Source organism: Pituophis catenifer, unplaced genomic scaffold (assembly GCF_029215685.1).
Source record: "Pituophis catenifer annectens isolate HBS135680 unplaced genomic scaffold, rPitCat1.0.hap2 SCAF_9, whole genome shotgun sequence".
Classification (NCBI taxonomy): Eukaryota; Metazoa; Chordata; class Lepidosauria; order Squamata; family Colubridae; genus Pituophis; species Pituophis catenifer.
In genome coordinates this window covers 7248445-7267928 of record NW_027256889.1, presented here as the reverse complement: position 1 = coordinate 7267928, position 19484 = coordinate 7248445, and the positions used below count along the sequence as shown (strand labels likewise).

The window sequence follows — 19484 nt, the reverse complement described above, 5'->3', positions numbered from 1 at the left end:
CCCCCCCCCCAAATCACTTTACTGACAGATAGAGAAGTTATCCGAGTAGGAAGAAACCTATTCAAAAGTTTTTTGAGGGTTCCAGTCAAAGTTTTCAGCAATCACAACTAGTGGGGACAGAATCAGTGGTGGGATTCAGCCAGTTCGCACCTATTCGGGAGAACCGGTTGTTAACTTTCTAAGCAGTTCGGAAAACCAGTTGTTGGAAGAAATCTTATTTTGTTTTTTTCCCCACTTTACAGGGCTAATCCTGTAAGGAAGGCAGGAAGGAAACATTCTGGTGTTGTTTCTAGCCTAATCTTTATTGCTCTGCTTACAGAAACTGCCACTCTGGTTAACCCTTATTAACATTGTAACAGTGAGTGACGTTGAGTTAGCCATGCCAACACAGTCACATGACCACTGAGCCATGCCTACCCAGTTGGTTATTAGGGCAGAGAACCGGTTGTTAAATTATTTGAATACTGCCACTGGACAGAATGAAATGACTTCTGTTTCCACATTACAATCTGACTTCAGTCTTACGCCTTGCTGTGTTATCACTGAAGGAACAACCCAGATATGCAGGGATGTGTATCTGCCCATTCATAGATCCAAAAAGATATTCTTGGAGGGGGGGAAGAGTCCTTTTAAACATATTTTGGGGAGGCAAGGATGCCCTAATTTAACCCCCTGGCCAGGGGTGAAATCCAGCAGGTTCTGACAGGTTCTGGAGAACTGGTAGCGGAAATTTTGAGTAGTTCGGAGAACCAGCAAATACCAGATTTTGCAATATCCTTCCCCTGCCATGCCCATCAAGCCACCCCCACAGAACTGCTAGGGAAAATTTTTGAATTTCACCCCTGCCCCTGGCACTGTGGGCAAGAATATGGGCAGCATTTTTGGCTATCCCAAAGGTGCTTTTTCAGGAGGCAACTGGGCTTCCTTATTTTTCCTTTGAAGACGTTTCACTTCTCATCCAAGAAGTGCAGGGGTGAAATTCAAATATTTTCCCTACCGGTTCTGTGGGCGTGGCTTGGTGGGAGTGGCAGGGGAAGGATATTGCAAAATCTCCATTCCCATCCCATTCTGGGGCCATCCAGAGGTGGTATTTGCCAATTGTCTGAACTACTCAAAATTTCCGCTACTGGTGGACTCCAACTCCCCAGAATTTCCCAGCCAGCATTTCTCTTTCCTGTTCTGTGTTTAGAAGCTGACTGTGTTAAAAAAAATAAATTAATTAAATCCCTTTTTCCATTGTCCACCTGAAATGGGCAGACTAGCTTAGAAGATGTGGAGTAAGCTTCAAGATATAGTACTTTTCCCCGGGCTGCTAGACCTTCATGGTTAAAAGCTTTTGGGAGCCACTGAAGGAATCCTTTTCTGTTGCCTCTATCAATGCCTTCCCCTTTGCATCAGAAAAATTAAAAGCATCCATCAAGTCTCCCTGATCTGATCAATTTTTAATCTTTTGCCAATTACATGTGTGTTCCACCCACATATTCTGGCAAAAAGGCGGGATATAATACCAACACAACTTCCTTCTCCTGTTTTCCTCGCAAGAACAACCCTGTGAGTTGAGTTGAGTTGGGCTGAGAGAGAGAGAGAGAGAGTCTGTGTGAGCTTTTCAGTCCAAATCTGGCAGGGCTTTCCCAATAGAGAAATTTGTTTATTTACTGCAGAGGGCACAAAAGAGAAAGAAGTGAAAGAGAAACAGTTTTGTTTATCTTGGTTGAATGTGTAATCGTCTCCCCCAATTTGACAACGTGCAGAGGGGTTTAACTGTAATTCTCATCATCCCAACTATATAAGCAGGCTTGTTGAGGGCTGACGTCCAACAGTTTTGGGTACAACACCAACATCGGTTAAATTGGAAAGAAAGGTTTTACTTAAAAAGAAAACAACCTTGACTAAAAACTTTTTCAATTTGATACTCACAAGATACGGGGAAGAGATGATAATATCCAGGATTCTCTGGCAGTAGAAAGCAACAACTTTGCCCTCCAGGAAATCTGGGAGTAGTCCCAATGAACAGGAGGACATAAATCAATGCAAGCTGTTTGGACTGACCATGATATGCATCTGTGCACTTTAAATAATTGTCATTACACATAATTTTTCATTCCGTTTTATTTAAGCATTGTTCCACTACATTTCACACTATTAAACCAACTTAGAGAGTCAGAAGAAACAATGCATACCATATTTCATAACAACTAGCAATAACATCATGCTATCCTGACCCTAGAGGGAAAAAAACCCTCACATATTAAAACACAAGAGCTGTTGCAGTTCCATAAAACGGGTTTAGATGAGAACAGAAGCTATATTATCTAAATGAGACATATATCTCTGTTTTAATATGAGAGAAAATAACAATAAAATGGCGTAACCAAACTATTAAGCTTAACTGAGTAAAGCAGAGTAAGGGAGCTGAAACATGGGTGGTTAGGGTATTGCAGTTTATGGGAGAAAAGAGCTACAGCTCAGGCATCTAAATATATCATTTAAACCGTAGGTAAGAGGAAACGCAATGAATCAATGAAAGAGATCCATGTTTGTTAATGATCTACCAACAAGAGGGCTTTTGCAAAGCAAAACAAGAAAAATCAAATTGTAACCACACTGATCTATTGTAATTCATTATTCACCTACAGGAATAACCAAGAATATAAAATTTCTCAACCTGGAACATTGATGTATTAATCTTATCATAAGAAATGTTATTTGAGCTGGTATAGGGTTGGCTCAAATAACATCAGATCTGATCCGGCTCCCATTGCACTCAATGGAATAAAATGAGGGTGCATATCTGAATCTCGGATATATACCTGCAACAAGGAGCAGGTAAATATATATATATATATATAACTGCCTCCAGATGAATCAACCACATGCACAATTCACTGTAGCTTTGGAATGGGGAAAGTAGTTGGTTCCAATGTGAAGGGAATAGATTCTGAATGGACACTCTGAACATTGCATGTTTCTCCTCAAGCTTAGGGAATGGGACTCATAACTGCAATTCCACCTCTGCTAAAGATTTGGTTTTGGTGGTTGTGGAGGTCTGCCTGACCTCTTCAGTGAAGGCATTCTCAAATGCAGAAAAGAGGGAACATTTCAGGCTGTCTTTGAAGCCCTTTGCCATGAAGAAGTAGAGGATGGGATTGATGCAGCTGTTGATAAATATCAAGCATGATGCTATGGGATCACCAATATTCAGTGCCATAAACATGTCTAGACGCGATGAATATTTCAGGTCAATGAAATAAAACACATGAAAAGGGAAGCAGCATACAAAAAAAGTCACAATCAAAGCTGTGATGATCTTGTAGGGCTTGCTTGCTTGAAACAGTTGACTGCTTCGCAATCTCAAGACAACGGCTCCGTAGCAGAGAAAAATAACAACGAAGGGAATGATGAAGGCAAAGATGAAACGGCTGATGATCACATCACGACGCGTGGACATTTGAGTATCTATGGTGTTACCGTAAGCCTTAAAACAATTAATGTTCGTGTCATTTGGATTTTGTATGGTTCCCCCGAAATAGAGAGGGGGAGAAGACAACACCAAGGCCAGGATCCACACACCCAAGGCCACAAAAGAAGCCTGCCGAGGTTTTCGGTGGTTCTGAGCCCAGATCAGATGCCGGACAAAAATGCAACGGTCAATGCTGATGACCGTCAGGATATAAACACTGGCGTAAAGATTGAGGAAGATGAGGGCGTTGTTCATCTTGCACAAGTACTGGTTGATGTACCACTTGAAGATCACAGCAGCACGGACAAAAATCAGGGAAAAGATGAAGATGAAGTCTGCAATGGCCAAGTTGAGAAACCAAACTGTGTTGACCGTCTTCTTCATACGAAAGCCAGTGATGAAGATGACCAGCCCATTGCCAAGGAACCCCAACACAAATGCAAAACTGGAGATCACCAGAGAAGCAATCTTCATCCTTTCATGCAATATAATTATCTTTTCAAGGTACTCAATCAAATCCAAAAATTCAAGGTACTGAGTTGCATTGCTCATTTTCTCTGACAAAGCCAGTCCTTGAATGGCGATGTCTCCCTTGGAAGCAAAAACATGAAACATGAGAGTTGGAGCAGGTAACCTTGTAACTACAGCCTAGCTTAATAATTTTGGAGGTCAAAAGATCCCAAACTGGGCAGGGATATTTCCTTCTTTAGTTTGGGGGGAGAATCAGGTGTTTTAGGTTCAAATGTAAGAACTTCCTTGGTGGATCAGATCAATACATCTATATGCAGTTATATTTTTCTCACTTAGACAAGGGCTCCAATTTTTATACTGGTTCAAGTTGGCTACAAACCAGAATCCTTTCTGGCTTGAAAACTGGTTTGAGCCTGTGGGAGAGGGAATATTATTTATTTACTTTTCGTCTGTTTGTTCAATTGAAGAAAGAGAGGAACTGAAAATTGGAGGATGAACTGAGCTTTAGAGAAGCTGGAGATAAAATCCAGAATTCTAACCGAAAAGGAAAAAAAAAAGATTGGTGGTGAAATAGAAAGCATTAAAATGTGTTAATGATCTTTCCCCACTCCAAAGCTACAGTGAATTGTGCATGTGGTTGATTCATCTGGAGGCAGTTATATATATATATATATTTACCTGCTCCTTGTTGCAGATATATATCCGAGATTCAGATATGCACCCTCATTTTATTCCATTGAGTGCAATGGGAGCCGGATCAGATCTGATGTTATTTGAGCCAACCTCATACTAGCTCAAATAACATTTCTTATGATAAGATTAATACATCAATGTTCCAGATTCAGAAATTTTATATTCTTGGTTATTCCTGTAGGTGAATAATGAATTACAATAGATCAGTGTGGTTACAATTTGATTTTTCTTGTTTTGCTTTGCAAAAGCCCTCTTGTTGGTAGATCATTAACAAACATGGATCTCTTTCATTGATTCGTTGCATTTTCTCTTACCTACGGTTTAAATGATATATTTAGATGCCTGAGATGTAGCTCTTTTCTCCCATAAACTGCAATATCCTAACCACCCTTGTTTCAGCTCCCTTACTCTGCTTTACTCAGTTATGGAAGCCAAATAGTTTGGTTACACCATTTTATTGTTATTTTCTCTCATATTAAAACAGAGATATATGTCTTATCTAGATAATGTAGCTTCTGTTCTCATCTAACCCCATTTTATGGAACTGCAACAACTCTTGTGTTAGGGTTTAATATGTGAGGTTTTTTTTCCTCTAGGATCAGGATGGCACGATGTTATTGCTAATTGTTATGAAATATGGTATGCATTGCTTCTTCTGATTCTCTAAGCTGGTTTAATAGTGTGAAATGTAGTGGAACAATGCTTAAATAAAACGGAATGAAAAATTATGTGTAATGACAATTATTTAAAGTGCACAGATGCATATCATGGTCAGTCCAAACAGCTTGCATTGATTTATGTCCTCCTGATCTTTGGGACTACTCCCAGATTTCCTGGAGGGCAAAGTTGTTGCTTTCCACTGCCAGAGAATCCTGGATATTATCATCTCTCCCCCATATCTTGTGAGTATCAAATTGAAAAAGTTTTTAGTCAAGGTTGTTTTCTTTTTAAGCAAAAAACTTTCTTTCCAATTTAACCGATGTTGGTGTTGTGCCCAAAACTGTTGGACATCAGCCCTCAACAAGCCTGCTTATATAGTTGGGATGATGAGAATTACAGTTAAACTCCTCTGCATGTTGCCAAATTGGGGGAGATGAGTTCTGGTAAAGAAATTTACAGTATCCAATTTTCCATGCCAATTATTTTCATATATCACTTTCTGTGAGCTTCCAGTCAGGTTTCAGGCAAGCACAACTCCCAAAATTCTTCACAGCCATGGTTTTACTTTGCCTGCAAGAGGTAGATCTTTGTCATGTAGAATAGACTGGCCCAGGCTTTAATGGCCCGTTGACAAAGGTGGGGTGGGAGCTGAGTTTCTGCCTCCCTTTTAGAGAAAATATCCTTTTAATATTTCCTAAAATATCTCATTCTCCCAGGAGAGGGGTGGGTGCTAACTTCTTACAGTATATTACCTAGTTTGGGTAATGAAATGTCTGCAAGAAAAGGAGCAAGCTCAGAGAGCACCAAGGACCCCTCATTTCAACCCTGAGCTACAAATATTCTCCTTTATTGATATGTTTACCATCCTGAACTATTTGTAAAAACAATAAAGGTGAGATACAAATAAATAAATAACATTGCTCTCCTCTAAGGAAATCAGATGAAATCAGTGCATGAGAGAGCTGGTTTGTGTGGATTTGTGGTGCATCAACCAGTGCAGGAATAAATGAAACAAACAACTCAACTTTTAATGGGCTTAGTTAAGGGTGTGGTGTAAATCAATCAATTCAGTAAAAAACATTGGATTAAGGATTAATCTTTTTGGATTCAGAAGGGATTGTTTCCTTCCTTCCTTCCTTCCTTCCTTCCTTCCTTCCTTCCTTCCTTCCTCCCTTCCTTCCTTCCTTCCTTCCTTCCTTCCTTCCTTCCCCTTCCCTTCCCTCCCTCCCTTCCTTTTTTTTTTTCTTGAGAATAGCGCAATAGAGACTAGAGGAAGGTATAGTAGCCATAAGGTTGCAAAACAGATTTTTAAAAAGGAAAAAGGTGTGGCTTCAATCATACACCCATCCACATACGCATAGGGGACTCCTCTAAAATCTTTTTTAAAAGCCCTCTAAAAATCATATTCCTGGCAGATAGAATAATTATCCAAGCAGGAGAAAACCTATTCAATTTATCTTGAAGGTACAACTCACAATTAGCTTTCGCACCACATCTTTCCTTCCTTTCCCTTAGAGCAGTATTTCTCAACCTTGGCTACTTGAAGATAGGTGGACTTCAACTCCCAGAATTCCACTGGCTGGGGAATTCTGGGAGTTGAAGTCCACCCATCTTCAAGCCATCAAGGTTGAGAAACGCTGCTTTAGCTTAGAGGCTTTTTTTTTTTCAACAACTAGTTAGGAGTGAATAAAGCCTCTTCTCTTCCCATGTTATAACTTTACCTCAGGCTTAGGCCTTACTTGCTTGTTCCTAAAGATACGCTCCTAATGCAATTCACAGGGATGCATTTCTGTCTGGTCATTTCTCTAAAAAGATACTCTTGGGGATAGAAGAGCCTATTTAAACATATTTTGGGGAGGGAAGGAAGCCCAAAGTTAACCCCATGGCATTGTTGGAAAGATCACAGGTAGTGTTTTTTATATATATATTTCTCTCTTTTTCCCTTTCCCCATGCTGGCTGGGGAATTCTGGGAGTTGAAGTCCATCCGACTTAAACTAGTCAAGTTTGAGAAACACTGTTTTAACAGGATTCCAGTGATTGGGTGACTAGGCAGATCTTTATTTGCTTCAATTCAGAGGTAGGTTTCACATAATTTTACCACCGGTTCGCCCAGCACCGGAAATATAAGTGCGCATGTGTGCGGCATCACAAAATGTGGCAATTCTCATGCGCGTGCCGTCCATGCATGTGTGCGGCGTCAAACAACATGGCAATTCGCTTGCGTGCACCATCCACACATGTGTACAGCAGCATCACAAACACAGTGATATAAGACGGGATTGCGGGGGGGCCTTCCACCTGCAGATCACCACTACCAGTTTGACTGGGCCGGTCCGAACCGGCTGAAGACCACTTCTGCTTCAATTCCTTCATAATCAAAACTAATCAAATGGCCTTTCTAAATGGGGAGAGGGAAGAGGAAAGAGGAAAACAAACGTTGCAAAAACAGCTGGCCCAGCTCTTCAGTTTGCTGAGATCTAATTTCTTTTACTTTCTTGCATTTTTAGAATAATAGAATAGAATAGAATAGAATAGAATAGAATAGAATAGAATAGAATAGAATAGAATAGAATAGAATAGAATAACGGAGTTGGAAGGGCCTTGGAGGTCTTCTAGTCCAACCCCCTGCCTAGGCAGGAAACCTTACACCACTTCAGACACATGGTTATCCAATCTCTTCTTAAAAACTTCCAGTGTTGGAGCATTCACAACTTCTGCAGGCAAGTTGTTCCACTTATTAATTGTTCTCACTGTCAGGAAATTTCTCCTTAGTTCTAAGTTGCTTCTCTCCTTGATTAGTTTCCACCCATTGCTTCTTGCCTTCAGGTGCTTGGAAGAATAATTTGACTCCCTCTTCTTTGTGGCAACCCTTGAGATATTGGAAGACTGCTATCATGTCTCCCCTAGTCCTTCAACTTTCACTTTGATTTGTTTCTCTGTTTTATTTTCCTCCTTATCTTGTGCCAGTCTTTTTTTTTTTTTTAAAGTATTAATGAAATTATGAAAAAGTGTACTCAGGTGGGACAATAGGCATCATGTAGGCACCCAAAAAGGAAGATAAAGTGGCCATTTCTAAACAGGGAGGGGGAAGAAGAACAAGGAAAATCCATGTTACAAACAGCTGGCTCAGCTCTTCAGAATGCCGGTCAATGCCCCCCCCCCACCTTTGGTGAAAAAGAAGAAAATTCCGAGACAGTTAGAAGTTAAAAACACAGTGGGAAATGAGGTGAGTGAAGAAAATCTCTCTGGTTGGCTGCTGGGAGTTGTAGTTCAACAACATCTGTTGGGCTGCAGCGGGAATCGTAGTCCAATAGCATCTGATGGACATCTTGGCCAGTAATTGTTCTAGCTGGGAAAAATGGAATTATTTAGAGTATTTATTAAGGATATTGTTGTTGTGTTACCAACTAGCAGAGTGTAGAGCACAGAGAAACGTTGCTGAGAGCAATGAATAAGAGATGTGCAAACTGGTTTATCAAAAGTTTACTTTATAGTGAAAAAAACAATCTCATAGTCTTTAAATCAATCCAAGTCTTTGCCAGTTAAATCAGTCCAGTGATACAGATATCTTCTTACCACACAAACAGTAGTTGGTTAGAATAACAAACTCACTCTGGTTCACAAACCATGATGGTAGCAGATCCATCCAACGATGATAGCACAATGGTTGCAACTCCACACACAATGGTAGCTTATCATCAACTGAATATGTTACAGTACCTTACTTAAATACGTTCACAACCCAGTGATTATCTAATTACAGCATGACTCAGCATTACAATGAATCAGCAGTAAAACTTTAAAGTCACACAATACATATTCATATTAAAGTCACAGAACACATATATTGTCTGGACAACTTGTTAGGCTCAAACCATAACCTAACAGTATTTAAAGAGCCACTTTGATGGTAAAGACACCAGGCTAGAATTCAGGAGATGGTGAGTTCTAGTCCCACTTTAAGCATGGAAAAACTGACTGGGTGACTTGGGGCCAGTCTAGGGGTGGGCTACTGGGGGTTCGCAGGGGTTCAGGAGAACCTCTAGCTAAGATTCTGGGCAGTTTGGAGAACCCCCAAATCCCACTCCTGGCTGGCCTCGCCCACCCTGCCCTGCCCCTTCTGGGAGTCCTCATGCATCCCGTTTTGGATGCAGGTAAGTGCAGGGCATGCATGGAGGCTCAGGAAGGGCAAAAAATGGGCCTACTAGAAGTTCAGGAAGGCCGGAAATAGGCCCAGAGGGCCTCCGGAGCCTGGGGAGGTCATTTTCAACCTCCGGAGGCTCGAGAAAAGTCTCCAGAGCCCGGGGAGGGCAAAAACGCCTCCCCGCCATGGTGCAGGAGGCCGACTAGGCCACGCCCACCATGGCCATGCCCACCCAACAACCGGGCAGATAACTCCTTGCTAAAAGTTTTGAAGCCCACCCCCGGGTCAGTCACTCTCTCAGCCCAACCCATCTGAGAGTTCCATTTCCCACCACCCTGTCAGAGCTGAAGAAGCTTCTTGGACGAGAAGCAAAACGTCCTCAAAGAAAAACCGGAAAGTCCAGTGGCCTCTTGAAGAAAAAGCACCTTTGGGACTAAGATTACCTTACTACTACGGTAGACGAGTTGAATGAGGCTATGAAGCTGTTTGCAGTTTGTTCTTTAAAAAAAAAAAATAGATTATGTGAATGGGACTTTTGATGGTTGCCACAACAATACTCAACGACCTTTTCCAATTTCTTATTCTGGTAGATCTCTGGAAATAATTCTGCAGTAAGAAGATGGTCAAAGGGGCTACCAGCTGGAGTTTACAGAGATTTCTTCAAAGTTCAAGGGATGACTTCCTTTTTACTAACCTCTCTGAACCTTCTCCTGCTTTATCCAGGTACGAGTGACTCACAGAAATATGCCGTAAAATCTCAAGTGGTTTTCTAATTTCTCGCTTCGTGGCTAAAGTGAACGCGTGGTCTGGTTACGAGCTATGGTCGCAGAAGGGCTATGGGTCACAGAAAACAAAGTCTTAATTCAACAGGAATCCATTTCTCTGTCTCAAAAAATTCAAGGATAAGATAACTTTAATCATGGTTTGTACCAGAGGTGGGTTTCAGCAGGTTCTGACCAGTTCTGAAGAACCGTTAGTGGAAATTTTGATTAGTTCGGAGAACCGGTAGTAAAAATTCTGACTGGCCCCACCCCCATCTATTCTCTGCCTCCCAAGTCCCAGCTGATTGGAAGGAAATGGGGATTTTGCAGTAACCTTCCCCTGGATTGGGGAGGGAATGGAGATTTTACAGTATCTTTCCCCTGCCACACCCACCAAGCTATGCTCACCAAGCCACACCCACAGAATCGGTAGTAAAAAATTTTTAAACCCATCACTGGTTTGTATGCTACGCAGGTAGAGACAGTCAGGGAAATCTTGGTGCCCGGTCAAAGGATTGTATTTGATGCAGGGGTGGGTTCTAAATTTTTTTACTACCGGTTCTGTGGATGTGGCTTATTTTGTGGGTGTGGCTTGGAGGTCATGTGACTAGGTGGGCGTGGCTAGCTGGTCAGAGTCATTTCTGGAAGGTCCTCGCACTTACGACCAGTCCTCGCACTTACGATCTGACTCATTTGTTTGCTTTTAACACTGATCAGCTGTAGGACGGCCCTTTGAAGCCCCGCGGCAAGAGTTTAAACAGTTTTTTTCCCTCTAGCCATCAGCTGGGACTCAGGAGGCAGCAATAGATTGGGGGTGGGACCAAATAAAAGGTAAGAATAACGTGGGGGGGTGGGGGGGAGGGCGGGGTGGGAGAACCGGTTCGGTGACGTCATATCGTCACCGCTACCGGCTCAGCCGAACCGGACCGAACCGGGAGGAACCCACCACTGATTTGATGGCTGTAAAAGTATTGGAGAAGTAATGAAAAATCAGGGAAGCGGTTTAAGCTCCCCTCTGTGGAAGCATTCTGTTTCCCCCCTCAGTCATTCCTTCTCCCCCTTGTTCTGAACTTCGGTTTGGCGTTGCCTCTCAAATTTGCATGGGTTCACATGGTAGCATCGCTTGCTGAAACCATGAAAAGTCGCAGATGACCTGAAAGTTTAAGCGGGCTGGTTCAAATACAATTGTAGGAAGAAATATCCATCTGGTTCAGTTCCCAGCGGGAAGAAAGACCCTGGAAACATGGAGGCTGATTGGAAAGATGGTTTATTGATGAAGCAGAACCACATGGCTTTGTGGCACCTGTTCCTGTGCAAGAACGTGTATTCTATTGGCTGTTGCCGGATTCCTGTGGGATCATGTAGGTAGGGGTCATGTAGGGGTCATAGCTGGCTCTATAGGCAAAAGAGGAAATGCAAATCCTAGGTCAGCGATGGCTAACCTTTCTGCCGTTGCATGCCAAAAGCATGGGGAGCGTGGGGAGGTCGCGCTTGTACATGCCCACACCCATAATTCAATGCACCCCGCCCCCCACATGCACACATGACCACCCCCCCGCTTTGGTATGCAATGGCATGGTGGGCCCGGTAGGCCCGTTTTTTTTGCCCTCCCCAGGCTCCAGAGGCTTTCTAGGAACCTGGGGAGGGCGAAAACAGCCTTCCCCACCCCCCCAGAGGCCCTCCGGAGGCCGGAAACAGCCCATTTCCCGACTTCCAGTGGGCCTGGAAGTCCTGAAAATCAGTTGGCTAGCATGCACATGCACACTGGAGCTGAGCTAGGGCAACGCTCGCGTGCCCACAGATATGGCTCCGTGTTCTACCTCTGGCACGTGTGCCATAGGTTCACCATCACGGTCCTAGGTGTTTGTCTGAGCTAATCTGGTCAGCCTCCTGGCTTATTGTTTATCTGAGCTTCCAGGTTTGAAGTTTGGACTGCTCTGGGATCAGTAGTGGGTTTCAAATCTCGGCACTACCGGTTCGCTCTCAGGAGCGCGCGGGTGCGTGCGCTCGCTTTGGGAGTGTGTGGTGCATCTGCGCATGTGCAGAAGGTTCTGCGCGTGCGCAGTACGTTTTTGATGACGTCTGGGCGGGTGGCCTAGGGCTAGGGCTACATTGCAAATGCATCTGTGTGTCTTAAATCAGGGTTTCATTTCTGGCCTGCAAAATGTCCTTTGACCACTAGGTGACAGCAAAACGTTATAGTTTTTATAGTTTTCTGTGCCTCTCTGCTACCACCTGTTGCTGCAGCCCAAATAGGTAGCTTCAATTTACCTGAGCAAACCATAGAATATTGCTTTTCTTTATCAATGTTGTGAAGGAGGAGATTGTAGAACGAACCCCAGAAGATGGAAAATAACTTTTAAAAATACATTTATTGCTTTCATCCAGTTGATCTGATCATTCCAACCACTGAGGCAAGTTATTCCACTGGTTAATTGTCCTCACTGTTAGGAAGTTTCTCCTTAATTGTTGTTTGCATTGTTGTTGCACTGAATTGATTGGATGAACAGACCATCTCTTGAAGACTAGACTAGACTAGACTAGACTAGACTAGACTAGACTAGACTAGAATAGAATAGAATAGAATAGAATAGAATAGAATAGAATAGAATAGAATAGAATAGAATAGAATAGAATAGAATAGAATAGAATAGAATAGAATAATAGAATTTTTTTATTGGCCAAGTGTGATTGGACATAGAAGGAATTTGTCTTTGGTGCATATGCTCTCATTGTACATAAAAAGAAAAGATACATTCATCAAGAATCATAAGGTACAACACTTAATGATAGTCATAGGGTACAAATAAGCAATCAGGAAACAATATCAATATAAATCATAAGGTACAAGCAACAAAGTTACAGTCATGCAGTCATTAAGTGGGAGGAGATGGGTGATAGGAACGATGAGAAGATTAATAGTAATAGTAATGCAGACTTAGTGAATAGTTTGACAGTGTTGAGGGAATTATTTGTTAAGCAGAGTGATGGCATACAGGAAAAAAACTGTCCTTGTGTTTAGTTGTTCTGGTGTGCAGTGCTCTATAGCGTCGTTTTGAGGGTAGGAGTTGAAACAGTTTATGTCCAGGAGGCGAGGGGTCTGTAAATATTTTCACAGCCCTCTTTTTGACTCGTGCAGTATACAGGTCCTCAATGGAAGGCAGGTAGGTAGCCATTGTTTTTTCTGGAGTTCTAATTATTCTCTGAAGTCTGTGTCTGTCTTGTTGGGTTGCAGAACTGAACCAGACAGTTAAAAGCCTTGGGGTGGTAGTGGTAATAAGGTAATAAGGTAGTGGTAGCAGGGCCTTGCCAGTTACATCCTTCTCTCCTCCCACCAGGTACTCTGACCATCCCTCCCGGCTATTCGATTTCCATGCCTAAGAAAGTCCTTGTGGAAATAAACCATTGCACCGACGTACCCTGTATGTTCACCACTCCGGAACGGTACTCAAAAAGCTCAGCACCGTTTTACATCTATTGGTTTAAGAGTATAAGAAAACGTTACTATTTGCTGTGGATCAACATGTGGGTACCAGGATATCTGATGGTCACCAATGATTTAAGGCAGAAAGCTGAGATTACCAATTTTAAACTGATCGGGGATCCCAAAAATGGCGACTGCTCCTTCAGCATTGCAAATGCCCAGCCTGTGGACTCGGGAAAGTACTACATGAGAATTGATAAAGGATCAGGATTTAGGTATGCGTTTGAATCTTCTGCTCCACAACATCACATAAATCCCCAAATTGTGGTGATAGGTAGGTAAGTTCTTGAACTCCCCCCCCCTTCTTCCTTGACATTTTTGATTCCTTCACTTTAGAACAGGGTGGGAAAATGTTGGGGAGCCACGGACAAGCCTGGATCCTTGTTGCCCAGTACGGTAAGTGTTCTGACCCATCTCCCCAAACACGACAAACCTTCTGAAGTGAACTCAAAAATTCCTTTATTAGCAGCTCCGGCAGCCCTGGCAAAAAGTTTTCCTCTCACTGCAGGCTAACAAGTCCAGCCAGAAGATGAATAGTTGCTTGCTACATCTATTCATCTCTGCCGTCTGCCTTTTATCCCCAGAGCTAGGGTGGGGCTCCGTTAGCAGCGATGGCTCTTCTGTCCCAAGGATCAGCCCATGGATTTCCACTGCTCTCCTCTCCTCTGCCTTCTGCACATCCGCATCTCAGGCACTGGATCCAGCTGTTCCTCCTCTTTCTTATCAGTCACCTCGAGACCTGGGGGCTGTGGGCTCTCCATCTGAGGTCTGACAGATGGCCCAGGCTCTGCCTCTGTCTCTCTCTCTCTGACAGCTCCATTCCCCTTCCCTCTTGGAGCTTCTCTCCTTGATTAGCTTCCAACCGTTGCTTCTTCTTTGACCTTCTGATGCTTTGGAGACTAGGTTGACCTCCCTCTTCTTTGTGGCAGCTCCTTAGATGTTGGAAAGCTGCTACCCTGTCACCCAGTGGTGGGATTCAAATAATTTAACAACCGGTTTTCTGCCCGGAGGAAACCTGCTGGGAGGGCGTGGCCATGGTGGGCGTGGCCAGGGGTGTGTGACAGGCAGCACTCGAACTCCTGCACCACCCTGGGAGCAAAAATGGGCTGTGGGGGTGACACTCCCCTGCACCCTGTTTTGGGCCTAGGAGACCTCCCTGAAGCCCCCTGGGAGCGAAAATGGAACACGTGGGGCAGGGAGGGGTGGGAACAGCCAACAATTTAACTATGGTTCACCCGAATCCCACCACTGAATTCCACCATTGCTGTTTCCCCCTCCCCAGTCCTTCTTTTCATTAAATTAGACCAGGGGTCTGCAACCTTAAACACTCAAAGAGCCATTTGGACCCGTTTCCCACAGAAAAGAAAACACCGGGAGCCACAAAACCCTTCCCATGCCTGACTATTTCTTGAGCGGTCACAAAACTAGCAATGTAGTTGAATTAAACATTCTGTTTTCTTCTGAAACTTTTCTTGGATTTATCCATGGTTGGCCTACCAGGGGTTGAAAAAGCTCAATAAATCACGTGCCTACAGGGGTCACACATTGGCAGTTGTGACACATATTTTGAATGACAGAGAGCCGGAGCAGAGGGGTGAAAGAGCCACATGCGGCTCCAGAGCCGCAGGTTGCTGACCCCTGAACTAGACATACCCAATTACAGAATGGGCTGGGTTGATAAAGGCAGCTGGAGGCAGGAAGGTACCACCAAAATGCCTCCCATTCACCTTTTCCTTGCTTAGATGTGAAGAAGCCAATGATTTGGAAGCCACCTTCCATCATCTGGGGGGAAACCATCCACTTCAGCTGTGTGGCGTCAAATTCCTGCTTGAATCCCAAGCCTAAAATCCTCTGGTCCATCAAATCAAACCATTGGAATATATCTGATTGGGCCACCCAGAAGAGTAATTGGACCTGGACTTATGGAACCAACCTCAGCTTCGTACCCTCGTTGGCTAACGAAGGCTTAATCCTCACTTGTCACTTAAAGTACCCTGCCTCAAAGAAACTCATACAAAACACCGTCCAACTTCACATGGCATGTGAGTAGGTCTCTTATTGAACTTTTTGCTTCAGGCTTTGCCAAGGAAGCTCTCTGATCTTGGTTAAGAGATGCAACCTTACGGCAGCTCATTTAGTGACCGTTCAAAGTTACAACAGCACTTACAACAGTAACCTTGTTGCTGGTATCCTTAAGATTTATATTGACAGTTTCCTAATAGGATTTGATTGCTTATTTGTACCCTATGACTATCATTAAGTGTTGTACCTTATGATTCTTGATGAATGTATCTTGTCTTTTTATGTACACTGAGAGCCTATGCACCAAAGACAAATTCCTTCTGTGTCCAATCACACTTGGCCAATAAAAAAATTCTATTTTATTCTATTCCCTGAAAAAAGTGACCAATGACCGTTTTTTTTTCACCCTTACCACCATTGCATCCCCACTGTCATGTGATCAAAATTCAGATGCCTGGCAACTGATTCATATTTATGATGGTTGCATTGTCCCATGATCACTTTTGGCGACCTTCTGACAAGCCAAGTCAATGGGGAATCCACTAACGTAACTAACTCCAATGATTCACGTAACAGTGGTGGCAGGAACGTTTGTTAAAAGGGAACAAGCACACTTACCGCATGTCTCACATTATGTTGTGGTCCGCCAGCAGCCCGCGGAGCTGGCAGCGGAGTCGGACAGCGATGAGGCTGAGGAAGAACATGGGCCAGTCCTGGAGACTGGGGAAGGCCTGGATGAGGGCTCTGCATCAGAGGCAGAGATGGGGCCAGGGCCATGTGGGAGTGAGGTACGGACTCCAGAGCCTCCAGAGACTGATAGGAGTGAGGCACAGGAACAGGCTCCTCCTGTTCCTAATGCATGCATGAGAAGAGCAAGAGCAGCTCAGGCAAAGAAGACAATTTGGGAGTAGGGCCAAGAGATGATTGGCCCCTCCCATAAGGCTTCAAACAGACCAGCAACAGCGTTTGGGCTTTGCTGGAAAACAACGTTGGTAGCTTTGTCTTCTTCTTAGTCTTCGTCTTGTATTTATTTTTGTATCTGTGACTTCTGAACATTTGCCAAGAAAGGCCTTTGGCAGTTTGCCTAATTGGACCAAGGTTTGTGATAGGACTGAGGAATTTGTGTTGGGAGGAATTTGCTTTAATTTGGTTGAACGACGCTGGGAATGAAGTAATTCTCAGCTGTTCAAATAAAGTTTGTTTGTTTTTTCACTGACTGATTTTCCTACTACTTACTTGGGCCTGGGTCATAACACATTAAATGTTGGGCTCCGTTGTGGTCGTATGTTGAGGATTACCTGTATTCCCAGTCCCTCCTACTCCTCCAAGCACGAGGAGAGAGAGGAGATGAGATCTGTCTTGTAGGCAGACCTAAACTTATGACCACAATTGGACATCGTAGGTCATTGCCATCATAAGTCAAGTTGAACATGGTTGGCTGCGGAATTCTGGGAGTTGAAGTCCACACATCTTAAAGTGGACACAGTTGAGAAACACTGATGAAATAATAGAGATTGGCCAAACAGCATCTATGTGTTCCAGGCCACCAAGAGCCAACAGTCAAGGCAGCACACGAGCAAGCCAACAGTTTTTAAAAGGCTAATGTTTTTGGTATTCTGACCAGCAATGAGTTGAGAATGCCAAATATCTTGTCGTTGGGAGAAAATGCCCAATTGTTGTCAGATCTTTCAGAACAGGTTGCTTTCGGTGTTTTATAATATCCAGGACATTCTAGAATAGGACATTCTGTACTATTACACTAGAGGTGATACAGAGGGACACGGTGGCTCAGTGGCTAAGACGCTGAACTTGTCCATCGAAAGGTTGGCAGTTCAGCGGTTCGGATCCCTAGTGTCACGTAACGGAGTGAGCTCCCATTCCTTGTCCCAGCTTCTGCCAACCTAGCAGTTCAAAAGCACGTAAAAAAATGTGAGTAGAAAAATAGGGACCACCTTTGGTGGGAAGGTAACAGCGTTCCGTGTGCCTTTGGCGTTTAGTCATGCCAGCCACATGACCACAGAGACGTCTTCGGACAGCGCTGGCTCTTCGGCTTTGAAATGGAGATGAGCGCTGCCCCCTAGAGTCAGGAATGACTAGTACATATGTGCAAGAGGAATCTTTACCTTTACCTTTAGAAGTGGTACTTTGTGCCATTATCAGATCTTACTATATAACAGGGGTGGGTTTCACTTACCTTTGCTACCAGTTTGCTCACATGCAGATTGTATTTGATGATGTCCGGGCAGGTGGACAAAGCCTCCCATCGCCACTACTACTGGTTCACCCGAACCGGGGCGAACCGGTAGCAACCCATCACTGCTATATAAGATGACTTCGCTTCCTTCTTTTTGAGGCAATGGATACCCAGCTGATTAAGGACCTTACTTCTTTTACCCAGAGAAACTGTGTCTTTGTTTTGCTCTCTTCCAGATAGCCCTCAGATCAAGGTCATCCAAGTTTGTAAGTACGACCAAAACAGCACCACCACTTGTTCTTGTGCCTTCCATTCTTGGCCCCCACCAGAGATCCAGTGGTACATGAACCATCAACATTTAACCGAGAAAAACATCTCTGACGATATAAGGATCAAAGCCTCAACTCAAGGCAATACCTGCACCAGTTCCTTATATCTCTTAGGAAATACATTAAATTCTGCTATGATCAGTTGCAGAGCAATAAACCCTATTGGATTCTCCAATTTGAAGACTCTGTCTATTCCAGCCACGAAAGGTGAATATGTATGCCCTATCCTGAATTTACTAATCCACGCTGCACTATCGTGATGCTTCTTGACTTAGCAAGGAACGGAGGTTGGACTTGGTAGGAGATCTTGGGACAACCCAGGGCTTCATGGGAAGAACCATGATAAAACAGAGCCTTGATAGTACAGGGGTTTAGTGCACCCTGTTATTAACACAGCTGCCTGCAATTTCTGCTGGTTCGAATCTCTCCAAGGCTCAAGGTTGACTCAGCCTTCCATCCTTTCTAAGGTAGGTGAAATGAGGACCCAGTTTGTGGGGGCAATAAGCTGACTTTGTATAAAATATACAAAAGAATGAAGGCTATTGCTTAACACATTGTAAGCCGCCCTGAGTCTCCGGAGAAGGGCGGCATATAAATCAAATTAAAAAAAAAAAAAAATCCAGCAGGTTCCGACAGGTTCTGAAGAACCAGTAGCGGAAATTTTGAGTAGTTCAGAGAACCAGCAAATACCACCTCCGGCTGGCCCCAGAATGGGGTGGGAATGGAGATTTTGCAATATCCTTCCCCTGCCACGCCCACCAAGCCACACCCACCGAGCCACACCATGCTCACAAAGCCACACCCCACAGAACCGGTAGTAAAAAAAAATTGGGATTTCACCACTGGGAAGAACCCTGCTATCACAAGGGAGTCAAGATGATGTGTTATGATGCAAGTTCCACTCGTCTTACCCGAGTTCAAGGGGCAGAGTTAATTGTCCGATTGCACTCCTTCCATCAGGATAGAGTCAGAAGGGACCTTGGAGGTCTTCTAGCCCAACCCCCTATACAATGTGAATTAAGTGGCTGTCCAGTCTCTTCTCAAAAACTTCCAGTGATGAAGCACCCACAACTTCTGGAGGCAAGTTGTTCCACCGATTAATTGTTTTCACTGTCAGGAAATGACTCCTTAGTGCTAAGTTGCTTCTCTCCTTGATTAGTTTACATCCATCCATTGTTTGTTGTCTTGCATTTTGGTGCTTTGGAAATGCACAAGGTGCCCACGTACAAAGAGGAACTTTAATTTGCTATTGCGTTATTCATTCG

At 43.7% G+C, this 19484-nt stretch overlaps 1 protein-coding gene across 1 annotated transcript; it reads right to left on the bottom strand.

Moving 5' to 3' along the window:
* Positions 1-2992: 2992 nt before the first annotated feature.
* On the bottom strand, positions 2993-3934 carry LOC139321341 (chemerin-like receptor 1). The gene has a single exon (XM_070950011.1). It carries the CDS (start codon positions 3932-3934, stop codon positions 2993-2995), a length of 942 nt encoding a protein of 313 aa, XP_070806112.1.
* Positions 3935-19484: the final 15550 nt, after the last annotated feature.